Here is a 23,983-nt window from a genome sequence, read left to right on the forward strand (position 1 = left end):
TCCAGTTGTTTTTTTTCTTCCAATCAACTCGTCACGAAATTAGATCTTACTTCTTTTTGTAGTATCAAGAAATGATCTCGTTTCACGGCTTCGATAACCGAAGTTAGTGAAATCGATTTGATAAAGTATTATGATGGTGAAAATAAAGATGAGGTGACACGCGGTGTCGGATGGCAGTGCGGATGGATGTCGGGACGGCTCCGGAGCCCGTGCCTCCGCCGAGGTTGAAGAAGTTGGCTCGGTTGGCCGCGGCCAAGCCGCCAGACCGCAAGTCTGTCACATGGGTATGAACTTACACGTGTACTTTGTCCTCAAGAACAGCTTCAGTAGTACAGTTTAATCTGAAAGACTTATCCAGCTCGGGTTTCCATGACCTGAAACGGCTCAATAGTGTACGACAATTTTGTGTTGCTGTAAGCACCTATTGAACAAATCTTCCTTTTCAAAGCGTAGGTATTATTGCAAAAGCCTTTTCAAAAATTGTGCTCGTAGATTGATGTTCGCATAAAACCTTTTGATATGATTCAACGCGAATCTCAGTGACAGTCCAACAAAGGCTGTCGAACAAACACAAAACAGTCGAGAAACACGAACACAAGTGCAAACCAAGTTGAATGGAGTGAGCGCGGCTTCTGCGTGGCGTGGGAACGTCTACCGTTCCTGCTCATTATATGACTGCAAGAAAAACATACAAATTCGCGAAACTATCACAATGTGCATTTTCGCACATGACTACAGTTAATTTTAATTTTCGCAGGCAGTTTTAATCCGTTAGGTGTCGTGTAACGTTACGGGGTTTACTTTATTAAGTGAATTTGCATGTGACGGGTGCTGTTATGTAGAAAGATTGCTGTCGATCGGTGAGATTGATAATTCACCATTTTAATTTCAATCATGTGTATTTTTGGAACTTGCATATAAATCAAAGCTTTTGAGATAAGCTACGCAGTGAGATTTTTAAGGCCAGCTTGTTTAATCCGTGTTAAGAGGGATTTTGCAATTGTTGTGTGATTATATTACAACATTAATTCGCAAAAATGCAATTGTAAAGGCATTTTCATGTCATCTTTAACCACTTATCGTTCTCTATTATCGAGCCCTAGGCTACCGTAGTACCGAAGGTACCTAAAAAAAATCTCTCAGCCAGGATCGAAATATACCTAAGGATGATTTTTTATCCTATCATAGTCTAAAACAAATGTTATAAAGCGTCTTTTTCCTTACTCCCAGGGTCCAGAGACATGGGTGGGCGTGCGGGCGCTGCGAGCCAGTTCAGGGGGCATCCTAGACCTGGACGACCGCGTGCGAGACGTGGCTGATGACCGGGAGACCCTCACTGCGGAGTGCACCAGTCAAGCGCCGCAGCCCCGCGCCGCTCAGGCAGATGGCGCTAGTGGCTCGTCGGCTGGCACTGCCTCCCCTGATATGTTTCGGGTAAGTTTGAATATCTAATTAATTATTATTTTTTAACATTTACGTATCTCGATTTACCGATAATATAAAACGATAATGAGAATTAAAATTTAACCACAGGCTCATCACTAGTTTTGAAATCCGACTACATAATATCATTTCGGAGTTTACATAAGGCATCGTCAATTTACTATCTTGAAAAAAAAAGACGGACTACAAACATACAGTTATAAAGTAGCGTTTGTATTAAGGCTCGTAAGTCTGCAGTAGTACTTAACTACTTACCAATTTAAAGTAAAATTACTAATTTAAAAATAACAATTAATAATATTATCGTTGGTATCCAATAAAGTTTTAATTTAAAATTTAAATGCGGCTAACATTTTTTTAATTTTATTTTTGTCTATGACCACATTGGCCACTCATCATGTCATAGAGTAATAGAATAAAATCTATTCAGTTCATTTTGAATGAAATGTAATATTTAAGTAGTTATTGTTTCTACCACCAGTAAAATTGTAATAAATCAAAATAAATAAATAGCATATTATTTAACAATCAATAAATTGAAAATAATGTGCTTCATGAAATATGACATTTATAGGCTGAATGCGCACATGTCACGAGTCACGCAAAATTCGTGTTGAAAAAGACAGAAGAAAGCGCGGCATTTCAACTTGTGAGAGATTTCTTGTCGTAACTTGTTTGTGGCGAATGATTTATTTGTATCGAGCAAAATAATTCAGTTTGTGACATGTCGATCGCACGAAAAGAGTCCAGATTATCTTTAAATTGCAATATCAATATGGGTTCGTGTTTCTCTCAATGTTTTTGTATCCAACGTCCCACTAAGGTGAGTTAAAAATACATTTCAGTTGTTTCAATAAAAACCAATGTTAACTGCTGTTTTTAACCCCCGACGCAAAAACGACGGGGTGTTATAAGTTTGACGTGTCTGTGTGTGTGTGTGTGTGTGTGTGTGTGTGTGTGTGTGTGTGTGTGTGTGTATGTGGCATCGTAGCTCCCAAACGGATGATCCGATTGTAATGCGGTTTTTTTTGTTTAAAAGGTATGTCAGTCGGGAGTGTTCTTAGCTATGTTTGGTGGAAATCGGTTCAGGACTTCAAGGTCATCAGCTCGTTAGCTAGATGTGATAGGAATGTTACACGCTCAGTTTACTTGCAAGTATATGTGGGATCTGAAATTTGAAACACTAATATCTTTTGGAACCACTGAGCTGGTCTGCTGTTAGGGCACGAAGGTAGGAGACGTAACCCTGAACTGCCTTTTAGTAAACCCATCGAGTTTGGGCTCGTTGAATTTGTCTTGACGAGTTCTCTTCATGTTTCTGATTGACGAGAACCTGATGTTGGAAATGGGATGTGGCGGATGAAACCCTGGAATGCCGGAATGAAACGGATAAACCGATTTATATTTTTTCTGAACATCTAGAATGTCCAAAAGTTAATCTTTATTGTTCCTCAATCTGTGCAATTCTCTCAGAGCCAGTTTGTCATGAGGACTGTTAAACAGCTTCCTTTGGCCTAGATCGCATATAGCAACCCCATCTTAAGATAAAATAAATTAAATGAAAGAAGAAAAAATTAAGGAGCTCCTTTAAAAAGCATGAAATAAAATTAAATTATAAATTTAAAAAAACCCCCGACCCAAAAAAAGTACGCAATAATTATGACAAAAGGTTAAAAACGCTAAACCCTATAAAAAGCAAAAAATAACTTTTAACACTACGTAAACTAAATTTTGACGTGTCGGGGGACCGCTTTTTACCTTCATAAATACTTACATAAATCAAATGATACCTACCTAATTACAACATTCGTTTTAAAAAAAAAACACGTATCTAAAGTAATGAATTAGAGCGGTCCCCCGACACGACAAAATTTAGTTTACGTAGTGTTAAAAGTTATTTTTTGCTTTTTATAGGGTTTAGCGTTTTTAACCTTTTGTCATAATTATTGCGTACTTTTTTTGGGTCGGGGGTTTTTTTATTTCAATGTTAAATGATTTCAATATATGAATGAAAGGATCATGTAATATTGAAGTAAGGTATAATTGCATACTTAGGTAAGTGTCTAATAGTTTATTTGATTGACTTCTATTAAAAAGTAGGTACTTAATTAATTATTAGGCAAGGTCGTTTTTATTTTTAATTTTCCATTCCAAAAGTGTACACCACAGGACCTAAGTACTTATCTAATAATCACAAAAAGTAATTAAATTAACCTTTAGTTATCAATGCATGAAGAGTGTTGTTTATTTTAAGTATCTACATTAATTTTAAGGGCAATTAAGATTAGGCAAGTAAAATTATGTCTCATATTCATAAAGGTAAGGTGTAGATTCAGAAGCGACTTGTAGCGACCAGCGACACTTTTAAAATAGGTATGTTCCATTATGTGGACCAGACTTACGAAATACAAATCTCGAAATGCAAGAATTTATTTTTTTCTTGTCGAAACAGGTTCTAGATAAAAAAAATCATTAAGGAAAATACCTATGTGCGCAGGGCGTAAACGTCAACTGAATAACATTGCGCATCACACGGGAAATTAACGTAGCGTGCTGGTAGGTCATACTACGCGTTGAATACACTACCCGCCATAACAACGCAATGAATACAATACATTTGCAAAGAATCAAGTTAAACTAATTTACGTAGGTACATAGACATACGGACGATAACAAACGCCGCATGAATCATAGCACATAACGGGCGGCGCGAATGCCTGCATTCACGCGTTCACGCCTCTTTCATACCTAGGTATATACCTTACAACAGTATACGTCGTACCTACAACATACCTATTTAGTAGATAACAAGCTGAAACTGGGCTAACAGGATTACAGAGCTCGCAAGCGGAGCGAATACGTTTATATCTAGTTATAAGTTTAAATATAGACTAATCGTTGGCGGTTTATGGGCCTTCACTTTTCTTGCATAGCCTACCTACGTGATTATTTTTTTAAATTAATTTTTATAGTCGAATACCTGAAAAGTTTTTTTACCTTTAAACCCTAGTCAGTTCTAGACTTTTGGTATGTCTAACTAAATAGCTCAGATTATGTGGGTCATTGCTCTTTTACCAGCCATTTTATTCACCCACTGCGCAAATGCACACATATGTACACTGAGGTAAATCAACCGATAACACAACGCAAACAAAGGGCCCAGTCGATTAATGATTTTTTAATCATTGATCGATACAAAATCTGCATTGTGTGCGAGCATTAGAGAGTGATTCGATCGCTTTAATACACAGACAGCAATTTGTATTGAATCTCATAATTGATTATGGAGATCGGTCACGCTCCAGTAGTTTAGTAGAATGCAAGCGAACAACGTACAAGTAATATTTATTCGTAATGCTCGCAGCTGTAATAATTACAAGAGCATGATTCGATATTTAAATCTCTGCAGAGTATGAGATAGTGTATGTATCGGAAAAAAATACAGAGTTAATTATTTCGATGCATGGACAATTTATAACCACGAGATGCAAAACTTTTTATAGCATACGAGGCAGATAGATGATGTCCATTTTAATGCAGATTTTATTTTCTATTTTTTACCACACACATTGTCACTGTTTAATTTCACATTGAGCCACATACATGTAGCAGATTGACTTTTGATCATTCTTTGGGACGGAAGGAGCAAATACGAACAACCGCAACCTCGTTTTGCGCTCAAAACTTTACGAATTGCGTAGCATTTTCTTACGAACACATAAGATGACTTGAGAACACTCTTTTCTTTTCTTCTTTTCCTTCAGGTTCTTTTATAGTTTCTCTAGCAATAAATGGCTAATGTTCTCTTTCCTCTATTTCCAGGGAGGTGGTGGCGTGGGCGGCAGCATGCGGGTCCCTGACACCGATTCCTGCGTGGAGGTCGGTGCAGCAGACCTGGAAGACGGCTCCAATGGCCTGCAGGTGCGGCGGGGTAGTGAACCCACGCTGCACCAGGACACGTTACCTCCTCAGAGACAGGTATCTACATTTTTTTTACTGCGGTGTTAATAAGGTTCTATTGGCTTTGAACCGTCCTGAGGATAAATAGCCTTAGATTCCACTTTTTGGAAGTCAGGTTAGACAAGAGGACATGATTTGTATCAAACGTGATGCACTGATAAATTATAAATAGATTTGTTTTTTTGTTAAAAACAACACTTAATTGTCCTGCCACTTAGCATTGAGTGAGTATAGTCTTTCTTTGCATGTGCAGTTGCGATTTCATTGGTGCCGAGAATTAATATAACGACATCATCCCAATTTTATTTGGGGCCAGCTCAGCATGTTTTCTCCTTCCATACTCTTCTCTCTGCCCTCATCTCACAATAACACTCCTTCGTTTGTCGACTTTCACACACAATCCATCCTTGGTCATTTCCTACTACAGATTCTGACTTTAATTCCAGGTGTCAGAACAAACGAAGCGCTGGTCAGCGGCGGTGGTGTGCCGAGACGACAGCAGTCGGGTGACGCAGAAGGTGCACCCGTTGGCGGACGGCCGGCCGCCGGACGCCGCTGTCGATAGGCACGGACAACACTTCCAGAGGCAGTCTAATAGGCTTTCCATGCAGTTCTCCGGACCAGGGTGAGATATTATAAAAGAAAAGCTTTTTCAATGAATCTAGGCCCGTAAGGGTCTAGGGTAAATGGGTCTAGGCTTAATACAACTTATGATACCAAAAAATACAACTGGAAAAGTGTTTAAACGTTTTTTCTTGATTTTTCTTTAGTTTGGAATATAGGGATATTTGCAAATAATTACATACATTTTTCATTCTCAAAGGCCATTCTTAGTAAACAAAAGCTATAAGTTATATAGAATCTTGAGTATTCATTGTTTTATGGTACCTAAAGCAATTGCGATGTAATCGCTTTTGTGTGATTTTGCATAAATTAAGCTATTTATAAAAGACGTACTTACACAGATATTTTTTTAAACAATTAGGTACTGCTACTTACCTGTACCTATATTTATTTATCTCGTGCCGATTGTTTTATACTATCAATAATATGTTTTGTAATGTTTCAGGAGTGGGGTGTGGTTGGACGCAGCAGAGCGGGTACAAAGTTATGGCAGTAAGAGTCTTCCTAGAGACGCGCGGAGAGAGCCGCTAGGACAAGACACGACGCCTGTCAATAACCATCAAAACCATAGGTAAGTTACATTTACATAGGTGTTTTTCGAGGTTTCACCCGAGTCCAAGGGAACTTCTTTCCGGACAAAATAGTATAGCATATGGGCATTTTGTAGTGTGCAAGTTTTTTCAAATCACTTATGTAGTAATTTCGAAGCCCTTAGGGTAAAAATGAACATATACAAAATGTCTCCTCTCTTTATTATATTACTATAGTTTCTTTACTGATATAGTAATTTTTAATGTTTACAGGGTAGAAGACATGCTTCGGTGGGTGACGGGAGTGAACAACGTAGCGAGTGTGCATCCTGTGCAGGAACGGCCTCTTGATCTCTTACCTGAAGGTATGGAAACAATATCTATTAGATTTTTTTGTACATAATAACTGTCAGTCTTCCAGTCTCTTGACCAATTTACAAAGGACCAAGAATTTGGAATTTAGCTTACCCTGAACTTGCAAGGAGTCGTCCCCTGGCCCTGACCACTGCTCAGAAGTTGTGCGATGAAGTCTTTGTCCTGTTGTTAGCAACAATAATCAAATTCAGGCCTAGAAGGAGTCATATTTTCCTGTTAAAATACCCAAAAAATCTTTTAAATTCCAGGGGGCAGTAGTGAACGAGCGATCTCCGGCATGGAAGTCCCGGTGACGGGCAGCAGCAAGCAGTCGGCCGCGCAGAGCGTCGCCGTGTCGCTGGTGAAGGGGGAGAAGGGGCTCGGCTTCACCATCACCACCAGGGACAACCCTACGGGAGGACACTGCCCTATTTATATCAAGAATATTTTGCCTAAGGTATGTGTCTAGGATGTTTTTTTAAAGAAAATGCCAGGAGCAGTAGTGAAAGAGCAATCTCAGGCACCCGGGACGCCGTCACCACTAGGGACCAGGATACAAAGTTGACAGAAACCTTAGGACATTTTCACACGTATATGGGTCGGCCGGCGTGCTGTGTAACGAAGAAATGTATGAGTTAGAGAGCTTGCCGTGCCGATGACGTTCATATACATTTCCATGGCAGCTGTGCCATGTGCATGTGAAAAAGGCCTTAAGAGTGAATTTTTTATGCAAGTGTAGCGGTCCATAACTAAGATCCTTTTAGGTAAGTATCAAGACAACAGTAAATATCAGTAAAATTCTAACATATTTTCTCCTATTCCAGGGTGCAGCAGTAACAGACGGTCGTCTCAGAGCTGGCGACAAGCTGGTGTCAGTGAACAACGTCTCTGTGTCAGGCCTGACGCAGCAGCAAGTCGTCACGCTGCTGCGGAACACCCCCACTGACTCCACTGTTGAAATTGTTGTAGAGAGGACTGTGCCTAATAGGACGCAGGTACGAACATATCTGATATAATTAGAGTTATCATATTTTTTTGATTGAAGTTATTGATTGAGCCTTCTTTTTACCGGGTTAAGGACATAAATGTTCCTGATATCAGAATCTCTGTCACCTTTAGCAAAGATTAATTAATGGCACTACTGGAACTAATGGCAGTATCTAGTATATACCTTCTTAGCTTTTTCCCCATTTAACTTTCCTATGTAAGAACACTCCCTATAAACTGCGCCTATGTACTCCTTTATGTTCCTGATTTTAATTATTGATAATGTAATGTGTATTTTCAACCATATATGCTTTTTGAGGGCTGAATCCGCCCTCGTGTTTTTTGTCGACGATTTCGATTCTAATTCCATATATCCCTACTCAATAAACCAAACCAATGCTATTATTTAAGAAACTTGCTTTCTTTCCAGAGGGTAGAACCCCAGCAAAGTCCAACAAAATACGTAGAAAAAGCGATAGGGGCTTCCAACCCCATTGAGGCGAAACCTTCAGAGAACGGCCGCGTGTCCAGCATAGTGAACGCCATTAACCAGAACAGTGCCAACAGTTCCATGCGAGGCAGGATCCCGAAGAGCTCGTCCAAAGATGATCTGCTACATAAGGATAATAGTACTGAAGCGCTGCAAGAGGCTTTAAATTCTTCGTCTAATTCTGTAAGTCTTTAATTTATAACACTGACATTCCGAAAAAACTTCCACTGCTGTCTTCCTCAAGTTGTGAAGGATTGGCCCCTGATTTATCACTTTTTATTGTCCCTTCTCTGTCATCTTCTTTCTATATAATGATTAGGTAGATACACAATATTTCAATGTTTAGTTTCTTTAAGTTCCTTCACTTCAAATTGCATTAAAAATCAAAATCTTTTGGGATTTTTACTCTGCAGATTTTATTAATTTTGAAATGGTTTCTAATAATTCGCGAAAATTACAACTATTGTCATATTTATTTATCAAGCCGCGTTTAAAAATATAATTTTAAACATTTGAATATCTATCTCTCAAGAATCAAAATTAACCCCAAACATCACTACAGATCCTAGGTCTCCGCAACCGGCTGATTCTTCGGCTGGACGTGCCGGTACACGACTCGGAGAAGGCGGGGCTCGGCATCAGCGTCAAGGGCAAGGTCACCGTCGGCCCGGACCCTCAGGACTTAGGCATCTTCATCAAGTCTGTGCTGCATGGTGGAGCTGCGTCTAGAGATGGCAGGTTAGTTTCAACAATCGTTACCTACCAAGCCTTTTCCCAAACTATGTTGGGGGCTTCTAGTCTTAACCGGTGTTTTCCATGAAGCGACTGCATATATGACTTATTAGATTCATATAGAGTTACCTTGGCATCCTGATACCCGATGGTAAAACTGGTCATCAGACTTTCTGGCTTCTGACTACCCATAACCACTACCTCGTCTATCAACCAGAGTTATCTGGGCATCCTGATATCCGTTGGTTAAACTGAACTGGTCGCTAGAATTTCTGGCTTCTGACTACTCCTAAGCACAACCACCGACGTTTAGAAGACAATTGGGATCCACCATGTTTTAACGTGCCTTCGTGCAAACACGGCAGTTTGAAGAATAATTTAATTCTTTTACCAACCGGCATTCATAGGCCTCCAGAATGTTGAAAATACGCAGCACATAGTTAAGTAATATAAAAGTTGGGAAACTAACTGACCTAGAATGTACCAAAACTAAAATTAACCTTTACTTCCAGGTTACACACAAATGACCAGCTACTCAGCGTGAACGGCGTCTCGCTAGTAGGCCAGAGCAACGCGGAAGCTATGGAGACGCTGCGCCGAGCGCTGTTACACGCGCGGCCGCAGAGAACTGGCAGCATATCGCTCACTATTGCGAGGCGGACTGGTAAGCATTTACTTTTTGATAGACTTGGTTTTGTTAAGCTAAAAAGAAATAGGAGGGTATAATCTTTTACTATGGCTGAGACATCCTATGGAAGGTCCTTAGTTTGAAAGTGAGTGTGCTAATAGTAGAATGAGCATACATTCATAAGCGTGTAGAAATTTGTAAATAAAGCTAAAAAAATATTTCAATGTTCTTCGCAGTCCTGTGATATACATATGTAGGTGCACCTAAAAAGGTGTACTGTACATGATTCGATATAGAAGAATGAAGAAAATGAGAAGAGAATCTTTTATTTGCTTTATATTCTATGGTAGCCCATGATGTTCCTAGTCTTGAAATATTCCCAACACCTTATTTTTATCTCCCAACAGACAGCATGGACAGCTTAGCACGATGGAAAGACGACACGCCACCGAACGGCAACGACACGACCAACTCCAACGACAACTCGCAGAACTACAACACCGTCATATACAACGCCAGCAGCGACAAGGAGAACAAACCCGTTGACAACTACAACCAGAAATACGACGCCAACCAAAAGTATGACGCCAACCAAAACGAGGGCTTCGACGCACACGACGGACGACCCAAGAAACACGCCTCAATAGTCACAATAAACAATAATAATAGCTGGGTGTCCAACCAATCAGATGACAGCAAAGGTTACCTAGAAAGAGATAAGGATGCACCACCCCACGACAATAAGAGAGATAGCTTCGAATGGAGTCGACTTGATGGCTGGAATCCCGTCATAGATCGACTGACTGGGTTAAGGAACGAGAGTTATTATATGGCGACGCAAATCGATGCGCCGGTCACGAATGGACATCACTACAGACAGAATTTAGGGCACGTGCATATGCCGCGGTCTCCGCCGGCACATCATAATGTTATTATTGAAGAGGATTATGGTACTACGAGGTAAGCACGAAATATCACATTGAATGTAAAGTTTGCTACATCTTACATTACACTTATATTACTCTTACATTACACTAACATTATACTAACATTACACTTGCATTACACTTACATCACACTAACATTACACTACATTACACTTATATTACACTAACATTACACTTGCATTACACTAACATTACACTAACATTATACTAACATTACACTTGCATTACACTTACATCACACTACATTACACTTATATTACACTAACATTACACTTGCATTACACTAACATTACACTAACATTATACTAACATTACACTTGCATTACACTTACATCACACTAACATTACACTTACATTACACTGACATTACACTTATATTACACTAACATTACACTTGCATTACACTAACATTACACTAACATTACACTGACATTACACTAACATTACACTAACATTACACTGACATTACACTGACATTACACTTACATTACACTGACATTACACAAACATTACACTGACATTACATTGAAATAAAAATAACCACCATTTTATACTGTTACTTATAGCACAGGCCTTACCTACATAGTTTAAGTTACTGTGCTACGAGATTGCAAACACAAATGCTTGAACAATGAACGTTCATTTATTTATTACCATTCTCTCCTAGGGGTAGCGGCAGCGGCTGCGGCGGCGAGTCGGGCAGCGAGTCGGGCGCGGGGTTCAGCCGCGACGCGGTCGGGCGCCGCTCCATGTCCGAGAAGCGCCACGCCGCGCTCGACGCCAAGACCACCGGCACATACAAGAAGATTAAAGAGATTAAGGCTGTTCATTGTAAGTCTCAAATCATTCTAGAAGAAGTTTCTATAAATGCAAGCGAAATATTCATCTACTTCCAACATCACGTGCACACAGAAAGTGTCAATTCAGATATCATTTGACGATCACCCAAGTACCTAATGTTCTCTATTCTACCAAGAGAAGACAAAGCTCTTTCTATCGCACTCGACATGTCTTCTACCCGAGCATGGCCCGACCCGTAGACTCGCGCTTTTATCAAGACAAAGCGAGACAAAGACTTTCCATAAGCAACGGAGAAGTAGCTAGTGATGTGGTTGGCTGTTCTATGGCGTTTCTATGGCGATCATGCTAGGCCCGCTGATGACATATTTTCAGCAAATACCTACTATTTTGTCATTGTGACCTCGTTCTTAGTTGTTTATTATTTCTGAAAGACTTGTTGGATCTTCGTAATTTTCTAATTTATTGTACGTTTTACAGCAATGCAAGTGGGCCCATCATTAGGCATGAGAAAGTCATCGAGTTTAGAGTCCCTACAGACTGCCATACAAGAGACGCAGAGGAACCCACGCATCGAACCTATCTATGCGCGAGCGCACCCACGTGAGTTCACTAGTCATTCAAACATTATAATAAAATAAATAAAAAATCCTTAATATAATACAGAAAATACCTCATTTAATTTATTTTGTCAGCATAAAATAGTCTAAAGTTTTTTTAGAAATATATTTGTTTTTATAGGAGGTATATTGTTTTTATGTATCCACATTTTCCCACGAATTTATTGTTGAAACGATTTCTTGTTTTTGTAAGGCACCATATAATTAATATCATATAATTAAGTAGCAAGTAAATAGTTAGTATAAAAAGTTCATTGACAACCAGGGTCACGTAACTTATAGGAGCGCACAAATCTTGATACTTTTCATAAAAATAACAAAAGAATTTTACAAATCTAGGCTAGATACTTTCCTTACCTACTGAGAAGACTTTTCAACTTTATAAAATAAATTAAGATAATATTTTCGGTAATACTAATTAACTTTTGAATATTGTAGCATTAAAACACTGGTTGACGGACGACAGCAACGGGCCTGACATGATCCGAGGTTCGCCGCAGCAGTCATCTCTCTCACACAAGAAACCATCGCTACTCAAGTCATTATCAACTATGTTCAGGTGAGTTTTCATGGAAATAGGCATTTTCTCACGTTTTCAGGGTGGATCTCTGATATGAAACTACTCTGTATTATTTACGGCCAGTTTCTTCATCAAAAGTAAAAGTCAAAGTAATGTCTAAAGTAAAAGTAACGGTCAAATTCGTTTTTTCAAGGCTAAAGTGACAGCAAAACTAATAGAAAAAATGAATTTGACCGTTACTTTTACTTTTGACATTACTTTGACTTTTACTTTGGCTTTTACTTTTGATGAAGAAACTGGCTGTTAGAGAAGGATGTAGTTCGTACAACCAGATAAAATACCTCAACTCAGCCTTACAGCATGTAAAATATAAAGTCATACTTTACGGCGGTTTTCTAGAGAAACTGTTAGCTAACACGCAAAGTACTTTTTATATCATTAAAATAAACTAGAGCTAGAACCCTAGAACTCTTTGCATTATTTCCACTAGAAATTCTTTCTATGTAAACAGACGCAAAGAGCATTGGTTGTTCTCTGAAATATTTTTATTGGCTCTTGGCATTGACTCTTTTGGTTTAAACGCACTCTAAATGATGAATTTCATATGCAGGCTACTTTAAAAGTAAGTTAGTCTTCTCTCTAAGTGCGTTTTTCAATTATATCGATTTTCAGACATTTAATGTTGAGCCGCAATCATAAACATGTCACATGTTAATGACTAATTTCTTCGAGGTTCACGTGACTAAAGCTATGACCACTTTATGACGCAATTTGTGCAGCAATATATTTTTTGTGATTATGTTAATACCCTCATTAATGTAACTTAATTGTTTACAACGTTATAAAACTACTTGGAATAGTTGCTCAGATAACATCACCATAAAAGTTGAAACGTAAAAAGGTGTGTGAAAACCACCTAACTAAACAATTAATGTCATGAATACGAAAAAGTTATACATATATGTACTAAAGTTATGTTGATATTTTACGCCATAAATGTGTTTGGTGGTCATTTGGGCAGGCCTCCGTCACTCCATGTACTTGCGCGCTATAAGTGCCTACCGCCCAGCAGAGCGGTCTCGGTCCGCCGGCGGATCAAATTCAGTTGCGGTTTTCGCAAGCGAAGCGCGCGCACGCCGTTCAATTTTTAACCGACTTCTAAAAGTGCTGTTCGTTCGTACGCGTATTACGATGCCGTGTGGTGCCTTATGTGCTGTAACTTTAAAGATTTTTTTATTTTACCTACACACTGATGTATATAATTATGTTTTATCTAGGTTTCTTCTACAGTCAGCACCAATATATAAAACAAAACAAACTTACAAATATAATAAAACAAACTTTAAAAAAAGAGAACCGACTTCAAAACACTAAACCGTAAGAAATCATTTATTTTTTGATGTCGATGCTTTTTCGATTCGTAATTACCAGCTGTTAGCACCAACATAAAAAAAAAAAACAAATTATTTCTTACGGTTAAGTGCCTTATTTGAAGTCGGTTCTCTTTTTTTAAGGCTTTTTTTTTCATTTCTAGTGAACATCTCCGAAGATCATCATCAAACTAAGAAGTATTATACTTATTTTAAAACGTTCGCCTAAATGTAACAAATCCTTTTCTGAAAATCGCATCGATATCGGTTTAACCAAACGCGAGATTATCGCGCACAAACATACATACCTACAAACCATACAAGTCAAACTTCTCAGTTTGGCCTGTACCTATGTCTAATCACCTCCTTTTTTTAAGTTGGTTAAATATTTTATAAATGATAAAATTTTTAACTGCCACATAAAAGTCAGAACATATTCACAGTTCTCAATAACATAGATAAAAAGTTATGTTAATTTAATTTTACCGAAGAGGCAGCCCTGCGATTACTGTGGAATCGCGCGGTGCGAAGCAATCACTGCTGTACGCTTGAGCATTTAGGCGCATTTTAGCATACAGTGGTTGTTGACGCGAAGGAGTAGGCAATTATCGTAATAGGTATTGGAAATTTTCTACTGAGTGAAGTATCTGTAGTAATCTGTGATTTGGGTGACATCTTCATCAAAATCACCCAACAACACACCTTTTATAAAATTGTAAGAGATTTTTTTCAATTTCAGTATTTCAGTAATCCATCTAACCTAGCTTGTTTCGACAATTCATGTTTCAAATAGGAAGCACCTACACAAACTTGAATTTCTTAACAGAACTTTTCAGTCACAATCATTGATTATTATTTACCAATATATTATTTCCCCCTACAGGATAGGCAAGCCTAACAAGAAAGTGGAAACGGAAGTATATGGTAGGTCACAGCCCGGCAGAGCCTCAGAGAAGTCACTGTCAAGAGAGGCGCTAGAGAGACACAACAGGATAGACGAGAGGGTGGAAAAGGAAGAAGAAACTAATTCTAAGTCACAACAACGGTACGTTTTTATATTTTAATGTATTTATTTTTGTTCTTATTTGTACCTTTTATTCATTATCTTCGTACTTTAATGGATTGATTTAGGCTCATTTTGAAGTACCTCTCAAGGCTAACTGCCTTAAAATTAAAGTTAAGATTGTTTTTCCTTATATAACTCAAAGGACCACTTTTTATCGTACAATTAATTAATTTTTACTACACATTTAATGCGTATGTCTGTGCTTTTCGTGTGCTTGCCTTGCCTATACGCGCTACGCGTCTTGTGTAAATGCTTAACACTTCGTCTAGCCTTCAAACGAAAATTATAGTCAAGCGTTCTGCATCTACTTCTGTCTGGGCTTTTTCCAAATTTCTATGACATCATCTGGGTGGCGTGGTTGTACTTCCTCTCTCTGCTACATTATTCCCTTGTCATCATCTGCCTAGTCTAGTAAAGCACTGGTAGTCAGCTGAATCCGGTTAGACTGGAAGCCGACCCCAACATAGTTGGGAAAAGGCTCGGAGGATGATGATCATCTGCCTAGTCTTTTCCAACTATGTTGGAAAATTGGGTCAGCCCCATGGATTTAAATGGAACGACTGCCTATCCGACCTCCTCAAACCAGTCACCCGGGCAACCACTAACTCCTCAAACATTGCGACAATATTCAACTATACTAGGTAGTAAAACACTTCCCCTCGTTAGGTCGGAAGTATCACATGCGCGTCAGGGCAGCAGCGGCAGCGGCGGCTCTCGAGCGCACAAGTCTGAGCGCCGCGCCCCGCCGTACCGAGCGCCGCCGCATCAGCAGCACCCGGTAACCGATGTACTGATCTACTGCACTTATGTTATTTAGTTTAAGTTGCACCTTTTTAGTTCTAAGACCTCCAGTTTTAGTTACCGTGGCCCTGGTACAAAAAAGGCCTACGACGGAACACGACGGTTTTTAGTCAGTAAGAGTCTGACACTCCCTCACCGCTGCTAACCCACAGCGGGAGGGGTCATTTGATGATTTTGCCATCGGGAAAAAGACCTCTTGTAATGCAACACTGAAAAAAAGCCACATCCTAAAAATATATTGTTTAAAATAACCTCACTAACCTTTTGCAGCAAAAGCTTTGCAATATTTGACAACGCTTTTACAGCAGGCCGCAGAATATCATATCGATAAAAAAACAAGCATTTGTTATATTGACCGAACTAACAAATTAGAATATTCTAAAGCTATTTTAATACTAGTAAATCAATCTTGCTGATCGAATTAAGCTCGATTGGCCACTGATACATTGTTAGTACTTGATTTTTGATAGATAATTTGTATTTGTTTTATAGCAGGGCATGGACAGTGCGTGGGGTCCGACAGGTCACTACGTCAACTATGAGGAAATCCAGCAGAATTTAAAGTGAGTCCTTTATATTAAACTTCAACCTAATTGTATAAATTTTCAAAAAGCCTTGCAGGAAATTATAAAATTAAATAAAATGCTCATTATGTATTTTGGTATTAATTATAAAACCTCATTATAAGAGTAAAATATACCGCATGCATGAGAAACCAGAAACAAGTTCGCACTTCGAAATATCCAGCACAGTTCCGCTTTACGCTTTAAAACATCTTTATAAATATTCCGTACTATTCGCAAACTGAACAATATTTCCGATTGCTTCAACAGCTTTTACGAATATAAAATCTCGAACTTAGTACCTTAAAGAACAAATTGACTAGCGGAGATGTCATAACGCAAAATCTCCTAAGAAAATAGCGCTCCAAAATGCGTTTCGGGGGACGAGGAACATTACAAGCAGCTTCGCCATCACGCACCTTTAGAATCCGCCTATTTTTTTGGAAACAATCTAACGTCTCGAACGCCTCATTACTTAAGTAGTAACTGATCATTTTGGTCACGTTACTTGACCTGCAAGAAGGCGCCTGACCTACCTGCCTTATGGCATCTCCACTCATCTCTTTTCTTTCGAACGTTTACTACGTCTCTCAATTCTCCTTTATTCTGTCAACATTCTGAAATTTGTACCAAAGGACGAAAATAGTCCGGAACTAAACCGCTCATATATTGCAGTGCGCGTCGCGAGAAGTTGAGCGAGGTGCAGATAGGACAGATGAGGAGACAGGTCAGCGCGCAGAGAGCCAAGGCCGAGGACGAGAGGTGAATATTGTTCATAACTTGCTTCTGCCATTGGTTCCACCCGTTTCCTCTCCACACTCGGTGAAAAGTAGCCTGTATATTATTCTGATGTAAAGCTATATTACCGACAAGTTTCTTCAAAATCCCTTTGCGTGGAAAAATATGACAAACAAGCACTCCGAAACTTTCGCTTTTATAATATTAGTGTGATATGATGAACATATACTACAAAAATATAAATTAAATCGAGATAACAAACGCCTTGTGTTAAAACTTAGCGTCGCCGGTAATGTAGGAAATGTTCAAAGCTCAAGTTCTAACTGTCGTTAACAAGAAAAACAACATGTCATGTCATTTTTTAAATAATTCCCAGGACCAAGCTGGAGCGTGTAATTTATATGAAGTTATAAAAAACTAAAATTACCACAATGTGTTACAAGATATACAACTAGATAAATTGTCATAGCTATATAAATTGATTGAATACCTGTCTAGCGTCATTGGTTATTATATTGCAAACTGTTGCATTTGATACTGACCTGCTAATTGGACATATAACTTTTATTCTAAGAACACTTACATAGGTGTATTAAAAAAACAAGATTTCCATCATAACTGGAAACAATAAAATAATATGACAAGTCTAGTCAACCTAGTTATTAGATAAAGCAAATTAATAACATGAATGCAATAATTAAAGTGATATTTTCCTGTTCCTTTGGAAATTCCTGGGCGATGGTAAGATGCTTGTGCTTTGTAAGATCACTTGTAATGCTAGCGTAGAGGTAGCATGCTCATGTGTTATTTAAAAACCTTTTCAAAGTTCTTTAATCAAACTAATCTATAATGTAATCGGAACTGTGCTGGATATATTTCGATAAGCTCTGACACTTAGCAAAAACATGTCGGTATAAGTATTGCCAGTAAAAAAGTTGATGTACAAAAACTGATTTTATAATATTAAAATGTTCATATTCTGTAATGGATAAAAAGTATGGCGCCGACAGTTGCTAAAGACCTTCGGGATATTCATTTTATTCTGTAGGACTGCACACAATTATTTACACAAACAAAACATTAATTTTTATACTTGGAAGTACAGTCAGCTGCGTGAAAAAACTACAGGTTTGTCCCCAAACAGCCAGAATATGTCATGTTCTAAGAAATCTTACAAACAGATACGTGAGCATGAAACCTTGAAGTATTATGTGTTTTACAATTTTGCAACTTTTTGCTAGTTTCTGGCTAAGATGATTTCATACTAGGTAACTTTCCATGTCGCATCTGTATTTAGAGTTAAACTGAATACATTTCCGTGCCTACGTCAATAGCACCACCATAAACTCAGAATTCTTGGATAACCCAAAACCACAAGGTGGCTTATATTTTTAGAAGTAAAACCACAAGGTTCAGTTTATTTTTAGAATTACCTACATGGAAAGAAATAAAGAGTCCCTGACTCACAACATTATAATGATGTAAAAACCCAAAATCTCTTATCAAAGCACCAATAGGACTTCGGGAAAACAGTTCGCTTTTAGACGTAGTATTGTTTCCTACAAAATATACTTAGTTACACAACTATACAAGCTAAAATCAAATACTTTCATGTCTTTCGGTGCCCGTTCCTGTGCTGCTAAAATATCATGGTATTTTTGTCCACAATCATACAATGATAACATAATAAAAAAAAAGAATTTACTTAGATCAAAATTTAATTTTGTAGGTACTTCAGTAGATTGCTTTTAATGCAAGTAATGAATCATTGTACTGTCTCGTAATATTGCACATCTAACGCACAACCCGCGCTACTCGTAAAGAGGTTGTAAGCACTTTTCTTGGTAATGCATTTCAACATAGAGTTACGAAAAAAATCTTAACCACATGTGCATTTTGCAAGTTACAAGGCAAAAAAGTAGATTCAATTGCTAGTATCATTGAATATCTTTTTAATTTACCTGCGTGTTGCAATATATACCTACTAAGTAAAAAGGAACCATTCAAGGCTTTATCGTCTTCATAAAGTAAATCATTAGTTGGTAAAACCTATCACTGTATTGCTAATCTTTGGTAGAATAAATTTCATAAATACAGGGTCATTTAAACCACTTGCATGCTCTTAAAGTCGTGGTGGCCTAGTGGGCAAAGAACCAACCGCTCGAGTATGAGGGCGCGGGTTCGAATCCAGGTCAGGCATGTACCAATGCAACTTTTCTAAGTTTGTATGTACTTTCTAAGTATATCTTAGACACCAATGGCTGATAAAAAGGTGAAGGAAAACATCTTGAGGAAACCTGGACTATATAGTCTGAAATCACCAACCCGCATTGAGCAAGCGTGGTGATTAATGCTCAATCCTTCTCCATGTGAGAGGAGGCCTGTGCCCAGCAGTGGGACGATAAAAAGGCTGTAACTGTAACTGTATGCTCTTACCATCAAGTCATTAGAGCATACACAACTTCTAAAATTAAAAAAAAAAACTTTTTTTTAGTCTCGTGTAACTTTTAATGACGTCAGAGTCAAGTTTCAAGAAGCATAATCCGACTTACATTATTTTAATGTTAGCTAATAGTTAGTGACAGATTTTTTGCTGTTAGACTGTAGTGAAAAGCATGACAGTATTGAATAACTAGTGCAGTAGTCGAATTATCAATCTAATCAGGTTTTAATGATTGTTTTTAACTTGGCAGTCGTCGGGCAGGCGCGGGTGGCTACCACTCACAGCGCTCCTGTAGAGAAGGCGGGGTACGGCCACAGTCTAACTACTACGAGTACGAGAGCGCGCCGCCTCGCAGGCCCGGCAAGCTCTCCCACTACCACTGAGCAATGGACGGCGAACACCGCGGTAACTCCCCTCCGACTACAAACGTCAGCCGAGGTATCCGATCTCATTTTAATTGGCGATACTCTTAACGATTATATCGCCTCGCTCGACGTCAGTAACGCTATCTGTCGGCTCGATTCCTTATTGATTTAGCTTCAAGTGCCTTCATTGAGACTGAGATTGCTTGTTGTTTCTCAACTTTGTGGTGAAGTACACCAAAAGTATGGTATGCTGTCAATTTTATCGTCATTTGATATTCAACTACGATGTCTTGCGTTTAAGTTGTTCTTTCAGTAAATGCAATTTTATGTCAAAAACCTTTTTAAAAACTAACTTGTAAACATCAAGGAAACTTTGCTATTATGTTGAAAATGTCTTACTTTTATGTTTATACCAGTGATACGTATGATTCATTAACAGCAGTTTGTGACTGTAATGATGTTTTTTATTTCATGACCAAATTATAATTGTTCATTTTTGAAAAGATTTCAACAAAAAAATATAAGTAAAACATTGTGTTTATTTCTAGGTATTGTTTTTAATTTTGTGAGGAAAAACCTTGACTCAGGAGATTAAGAGTTTAAAATAAAAATAAACCATTAAAATTGACAAACAAGAATTGAATTGTACAATAATGTGTCGACTACATTATTATCTTCCTGTTAATTGGGAAAACCAAATAATGATAAATCATTTTAATGGAGGAAAAGACAGGTCTGTCTAAACTCTTACCTATTTACTTGATACAAAAGAAGGTCATCTGTTATCATGGTTTTACCCGCCTTTAATTGCTTATCAAAGCCAATATTTCAAAAAGTACAAGAACTAACAAAGAAATAACAACCCTTAAAACATCGGATTACTCACGAAGTTAAACATTTTTGTTAAAATTAATTTTTAAAACCTGATTGGTCGAACACAAGGTTGATCTCATACGGAGAGTACCAGTTGACAGAAAGTATAATTTGTGGTGAACACATTAATAAAATAAAGTACCTTTACAAAAATATTTCATAGTTTACGAGTTTTGTATAAAGACATCGAAACTAATACAATGGTTACACAATTAACCTTAGAATTATAATTATCCAATGTCAAGAAAACTCGTGAAATAATCATCAGTTTCGTGTTCAAAATGAAACTGTTTGACAAAGATGCTATTGTTTAAGAATGTTTTATTTATACCTGTATTACATTTAGTTACTTCCTCGAATATTCGTTCCATTGACTAGTTTGAATAAACTTTCATTAATTACATACATTTTGTGGATATTTTTAAGTTGTCCATGGACGTTTTTAGGCCTTAGCTCTACATCTTCATGATATGACGTAGGTACGTAAAGGTTAGTTCGACCCAAAACTTCAGTATTCAAGTAAACTCAGACATAGTTACTGAAAGCAGTCTTAATCCCAGTGCTCACTTTAGTTTTGATTGTTCTAGCGAACTTGTCCGTGGACTAGATAACCCTAGTTTGTTCTATCTTATCTAATGGCAGAACTAATCTAAGGCTTTCAAATTAACTTTCTTTTACCAAACCCGTATTAGTTGCTGAAGTATTCAGTACATCATCATCGAATGTACGAGGAATGTCTTATGTAATGACTACACTTAGTTCTCTGTAAAGATTCTTATTTATATCTATTCTATTGTGGATGGTGGTGCCATCAATACTTAGTTTTAATTTCGTCTGATATTGCTGTAGGTACTTATCTAATGATCTGTGCTGTCTTAATATAGCTATGATATCAGTGATTACGCTATACCATTATAACGATTGTATATAATTCCTGAAACAATATTAGAGGGATATAAAATTGTAGTGTAGCAGCCTGGTCATATGGCAACGGTCCGATAATGTTTCTAGACCCTTAATTGCCATTCAGTGAGTCGCGAATATCGGATTCGGCAAAATAATGTCATTGGATCCTTATTGGCTTAAACCGTTCATACAAATACACACGGGACGCAGTGAATCGTATTAATTAACGGTCGAGTAACAATTACGTACTCTTTCCATACGAGCAGGCTGTCTGGTGATAATTAAAATTCGGGAGACTGTTACGAAAATACGTATTTCCCGAATAAAATGCTCCCGAGGGACGCAGGAATTCGTTTACGTCTCGCACCAAGTCTCATGGCGTCGTATTTTCGTAAAAGCCTCCATGTACTACGTAGCAAATGTACATTCCTACTTACCTTTTAGTAAGTTTATGAAAGAAGCTTTAAAGTTTAGATTAAAATTTATAATTAAGTTTATTAAAATTAAATCTGATAACATTTACGTGTGACTGAATAATTTATACCACTTTAAAGAATTATTATTCGTTTAAAGTATGAAATTGTGTAAAATAAAGACTATGTTTTTCATCGTTTTCAATGCAACAATTATTATGTATTCGAAATGTATTAACTTTTATTTGTTTTAATTTTTCCATGTTTTTGTGATATCTTATCGGTATTTAGTGCTAGCTCTACTATGGGCTTATGTGGTGATATGAATATGATCGCTAGTTACATAATTACACATATGTACACATTTCTAATGTATATATAATTTCTAGGTGTTCTACGAGATTAATTTTGTATAGACAGAGAGAAGTAGCTTTTATATTTCATCAATCATGACTTTATTTTTAGTTAAACGAACAAGTTGTTTAGATATAAATCACATTGCAAATGAACATTTGCACCGAAGTGCCCATACTTGTACATAATTAGACGTTTATATTACAACGTCAGACGTAATCTATTCTTCCATTTGATAGACTGTCGTGAAATAGAAGAATATGTTATAATGAAATGCATTATACAATTGGACATTCAATGTATGTAAAATAAATCAAAATTGGTATTGTCATATTGTTTTTCATTTCCCTACCTTGAAAATACCGCCAACGATTTTTCGTTATTGTTGTTATTAATATCATTATCACGAGTAGGTAAACATATAGTAAGCCTTATTTATAGTGCGATAGAGTTTGTTTTGTATCTTCAAAATCTTCAGTAATTAATTGTTCAAATACTGGAAATGACGTGTTACCAAAAATAATCACTGCAAGTTGATAGCTGAAATAATGCCGTGTAGCGTACCTACTTAGTGATTTATTCTAGAACTTTAAGACAAAAATGATTGCCTGAAAATTTTGAATCATCTTGTGGCACTTGTGATATTTAGAAAACACCGGCCGTAACTCAACCACACGTAAGGTGTCCATTTCGACCGCGCGGCCACCTCATAATTTTTGATGAAACTTTGCCAGGAATTAGTAGTAATTTGTTACTTTTCACTCCTCTTTTCCTGAATTTGTTACAAAAAAAACCAAGCCGCTATGACAAAGAACAGTTGGCCGCTAGAACCGCCACTTGCCGTAGTCATCGCCCGTGATTACTCAGAAACTATACAATGCAGATAGACGAATGATACATCAAAAGAAAGGTCTTAATTTGTATAATTTGTTACAAAAATAAAAAAAGGTCAAAACGTAGATATACAAAAAGTTATGCAATGTTAAGTTTTCAGGTTATGAGTAGGTAAGTATATCACCGTAGGCACCAAATTAATAGAGGCTAATGTGTATAGAAAATTAGTCTTTAATTTGTTACAGCGAAAAAAGACAAAAAAATACTAGAAAGCAGGTTCAATAATATGTTAGAGTCGATTTTAGTTGGCCGCGCGGACGGCAATATGCCTAAAATACAATTTCGTTTTCTCGTTATTAAAAGAAGGTTTTAGCTTAATTAAAGTACTAGTCGATGGGTAACGTAACCTAGTTTGAATAAATATAGCGAATTTAACTGCAGCATTCGTATTTTAGGAGATATTTACAAAAACACAGTGGTATGAAACTGTATGAGAGTAGGGTGTCCATGCATTTTCACATATTCGAAATTTTCGTTATTCACGTCTTATTTTTTTAGGGAGAGTGCATACTTTATAAAAATCAAAGTCACAAATAGATTAAAATTTCTTTATTTACAATCAAC

At 37.4% G+C, this 23,983-nt stretch overlaps 1 protein-coding gene across 13 annotated transcripts in view; it reads left to right on the forward strand.

Moving 5' to 3' along the window:
* Window positions 1–22,856, forward strand: part of LOC110369896 (partitioning defective 3 homolog) — a 49,051-nt gene extending 26,195 nt beyond the window's left edge. For 2 of the 13 annotated variants that reach the window (XM_064036129.1, XM_064036128.1), the window contains 19 exons: window positions 1,231–1,434; window positions 5,266–5,421; window positions 5,850–6,028; window positions 6,473–6,598; window positions 6,831–6,922; window positions 7,181–7,368; window positions 7,736–7,906; window positions 8,329–8,571; window positions 8,951–9,126; window positions 9,633–9,784; window positions 10,156–10,708; window positions 11,363–11,526; window positions 11,974–12,096; window positions 12,552–12,672; window positions 14,887–15,048; window positions 15,736–15,856; window positions 16,363–16,433; window positions 17,109–17,195; window positions 19,865–22,856. In XM_064036129.1, coding sequence (XP_063892199.1) covers window positions 1,231–1,434; window positions 5,266–5,421; window positions 5,850–6,028; window positions 6,473–6,598; window positions 6,831–6,922; window positions 7,181–7,368; window positions 7,736–7,906; window positions 8,329–8,571; window positions 8,951–9,126; window positions 9,633–9,784; window positions 10,156–10,708; window positions 11,363–11,526; window positions 11,974–12,096; window positions 12,552–12,672; window positions 14,887–15,048; window positions 15,736–15,856; window positions 16,363–16,433; window positions 17,109–17,195; window positions 19,865–19,997 — 3,222 coding nt within the window. In that variant the 3' untranslated portion in view covers window positions 19,998–22,856. Of the gene's footprint in view, window positions 1–62; window positions 285–1,230; window positions 1,435–5,265; window positions 5,422–5,849; window positions 6,029–6,472; window positions 6,599–6,830; window positions 6,923–7,180; window positions 7,369–7,735; window positions 7,907–8,328; window positions 8,572–8,950; window positions 9,127–9,632; window positions 9,785–10,155; window positions 10,709–11,362; window positions 11,527–11,973; window positions 12,097–12,551; window positions 12,673–14,886; window positions 15,049–15,735; window positions 15,857–16,362; window positions 16,434–17,108; window positions 17,196–17,917; window positions 17,931–19,864 lie in introns of all 13 variants that reach the window. The other 11 variants (XM_064036134.1, XM_064036131.1, XM_064036130.1 and 8 more) reach the window with 11 other exon arrangements.
* Window positions 22,857–23,983: the final 1,127 nt, after the last annotated feature.

Source organism: Helicoverpa armigera, chromosome 9 (assembly GCF_030705265.1).
Source record: "Helicoverpa armigera isolate CAAS_96S chromosome 9, ASM3070526v1, whole genome shotgun sequence".
In the NCBI taxonomy this organism is placed as follows: Eukaryota; Metazoa; Arthropoda; class Insecta; order Lepidoptera; family Noctuidae; genus Helicoverpa; species Helicoverpa armigera.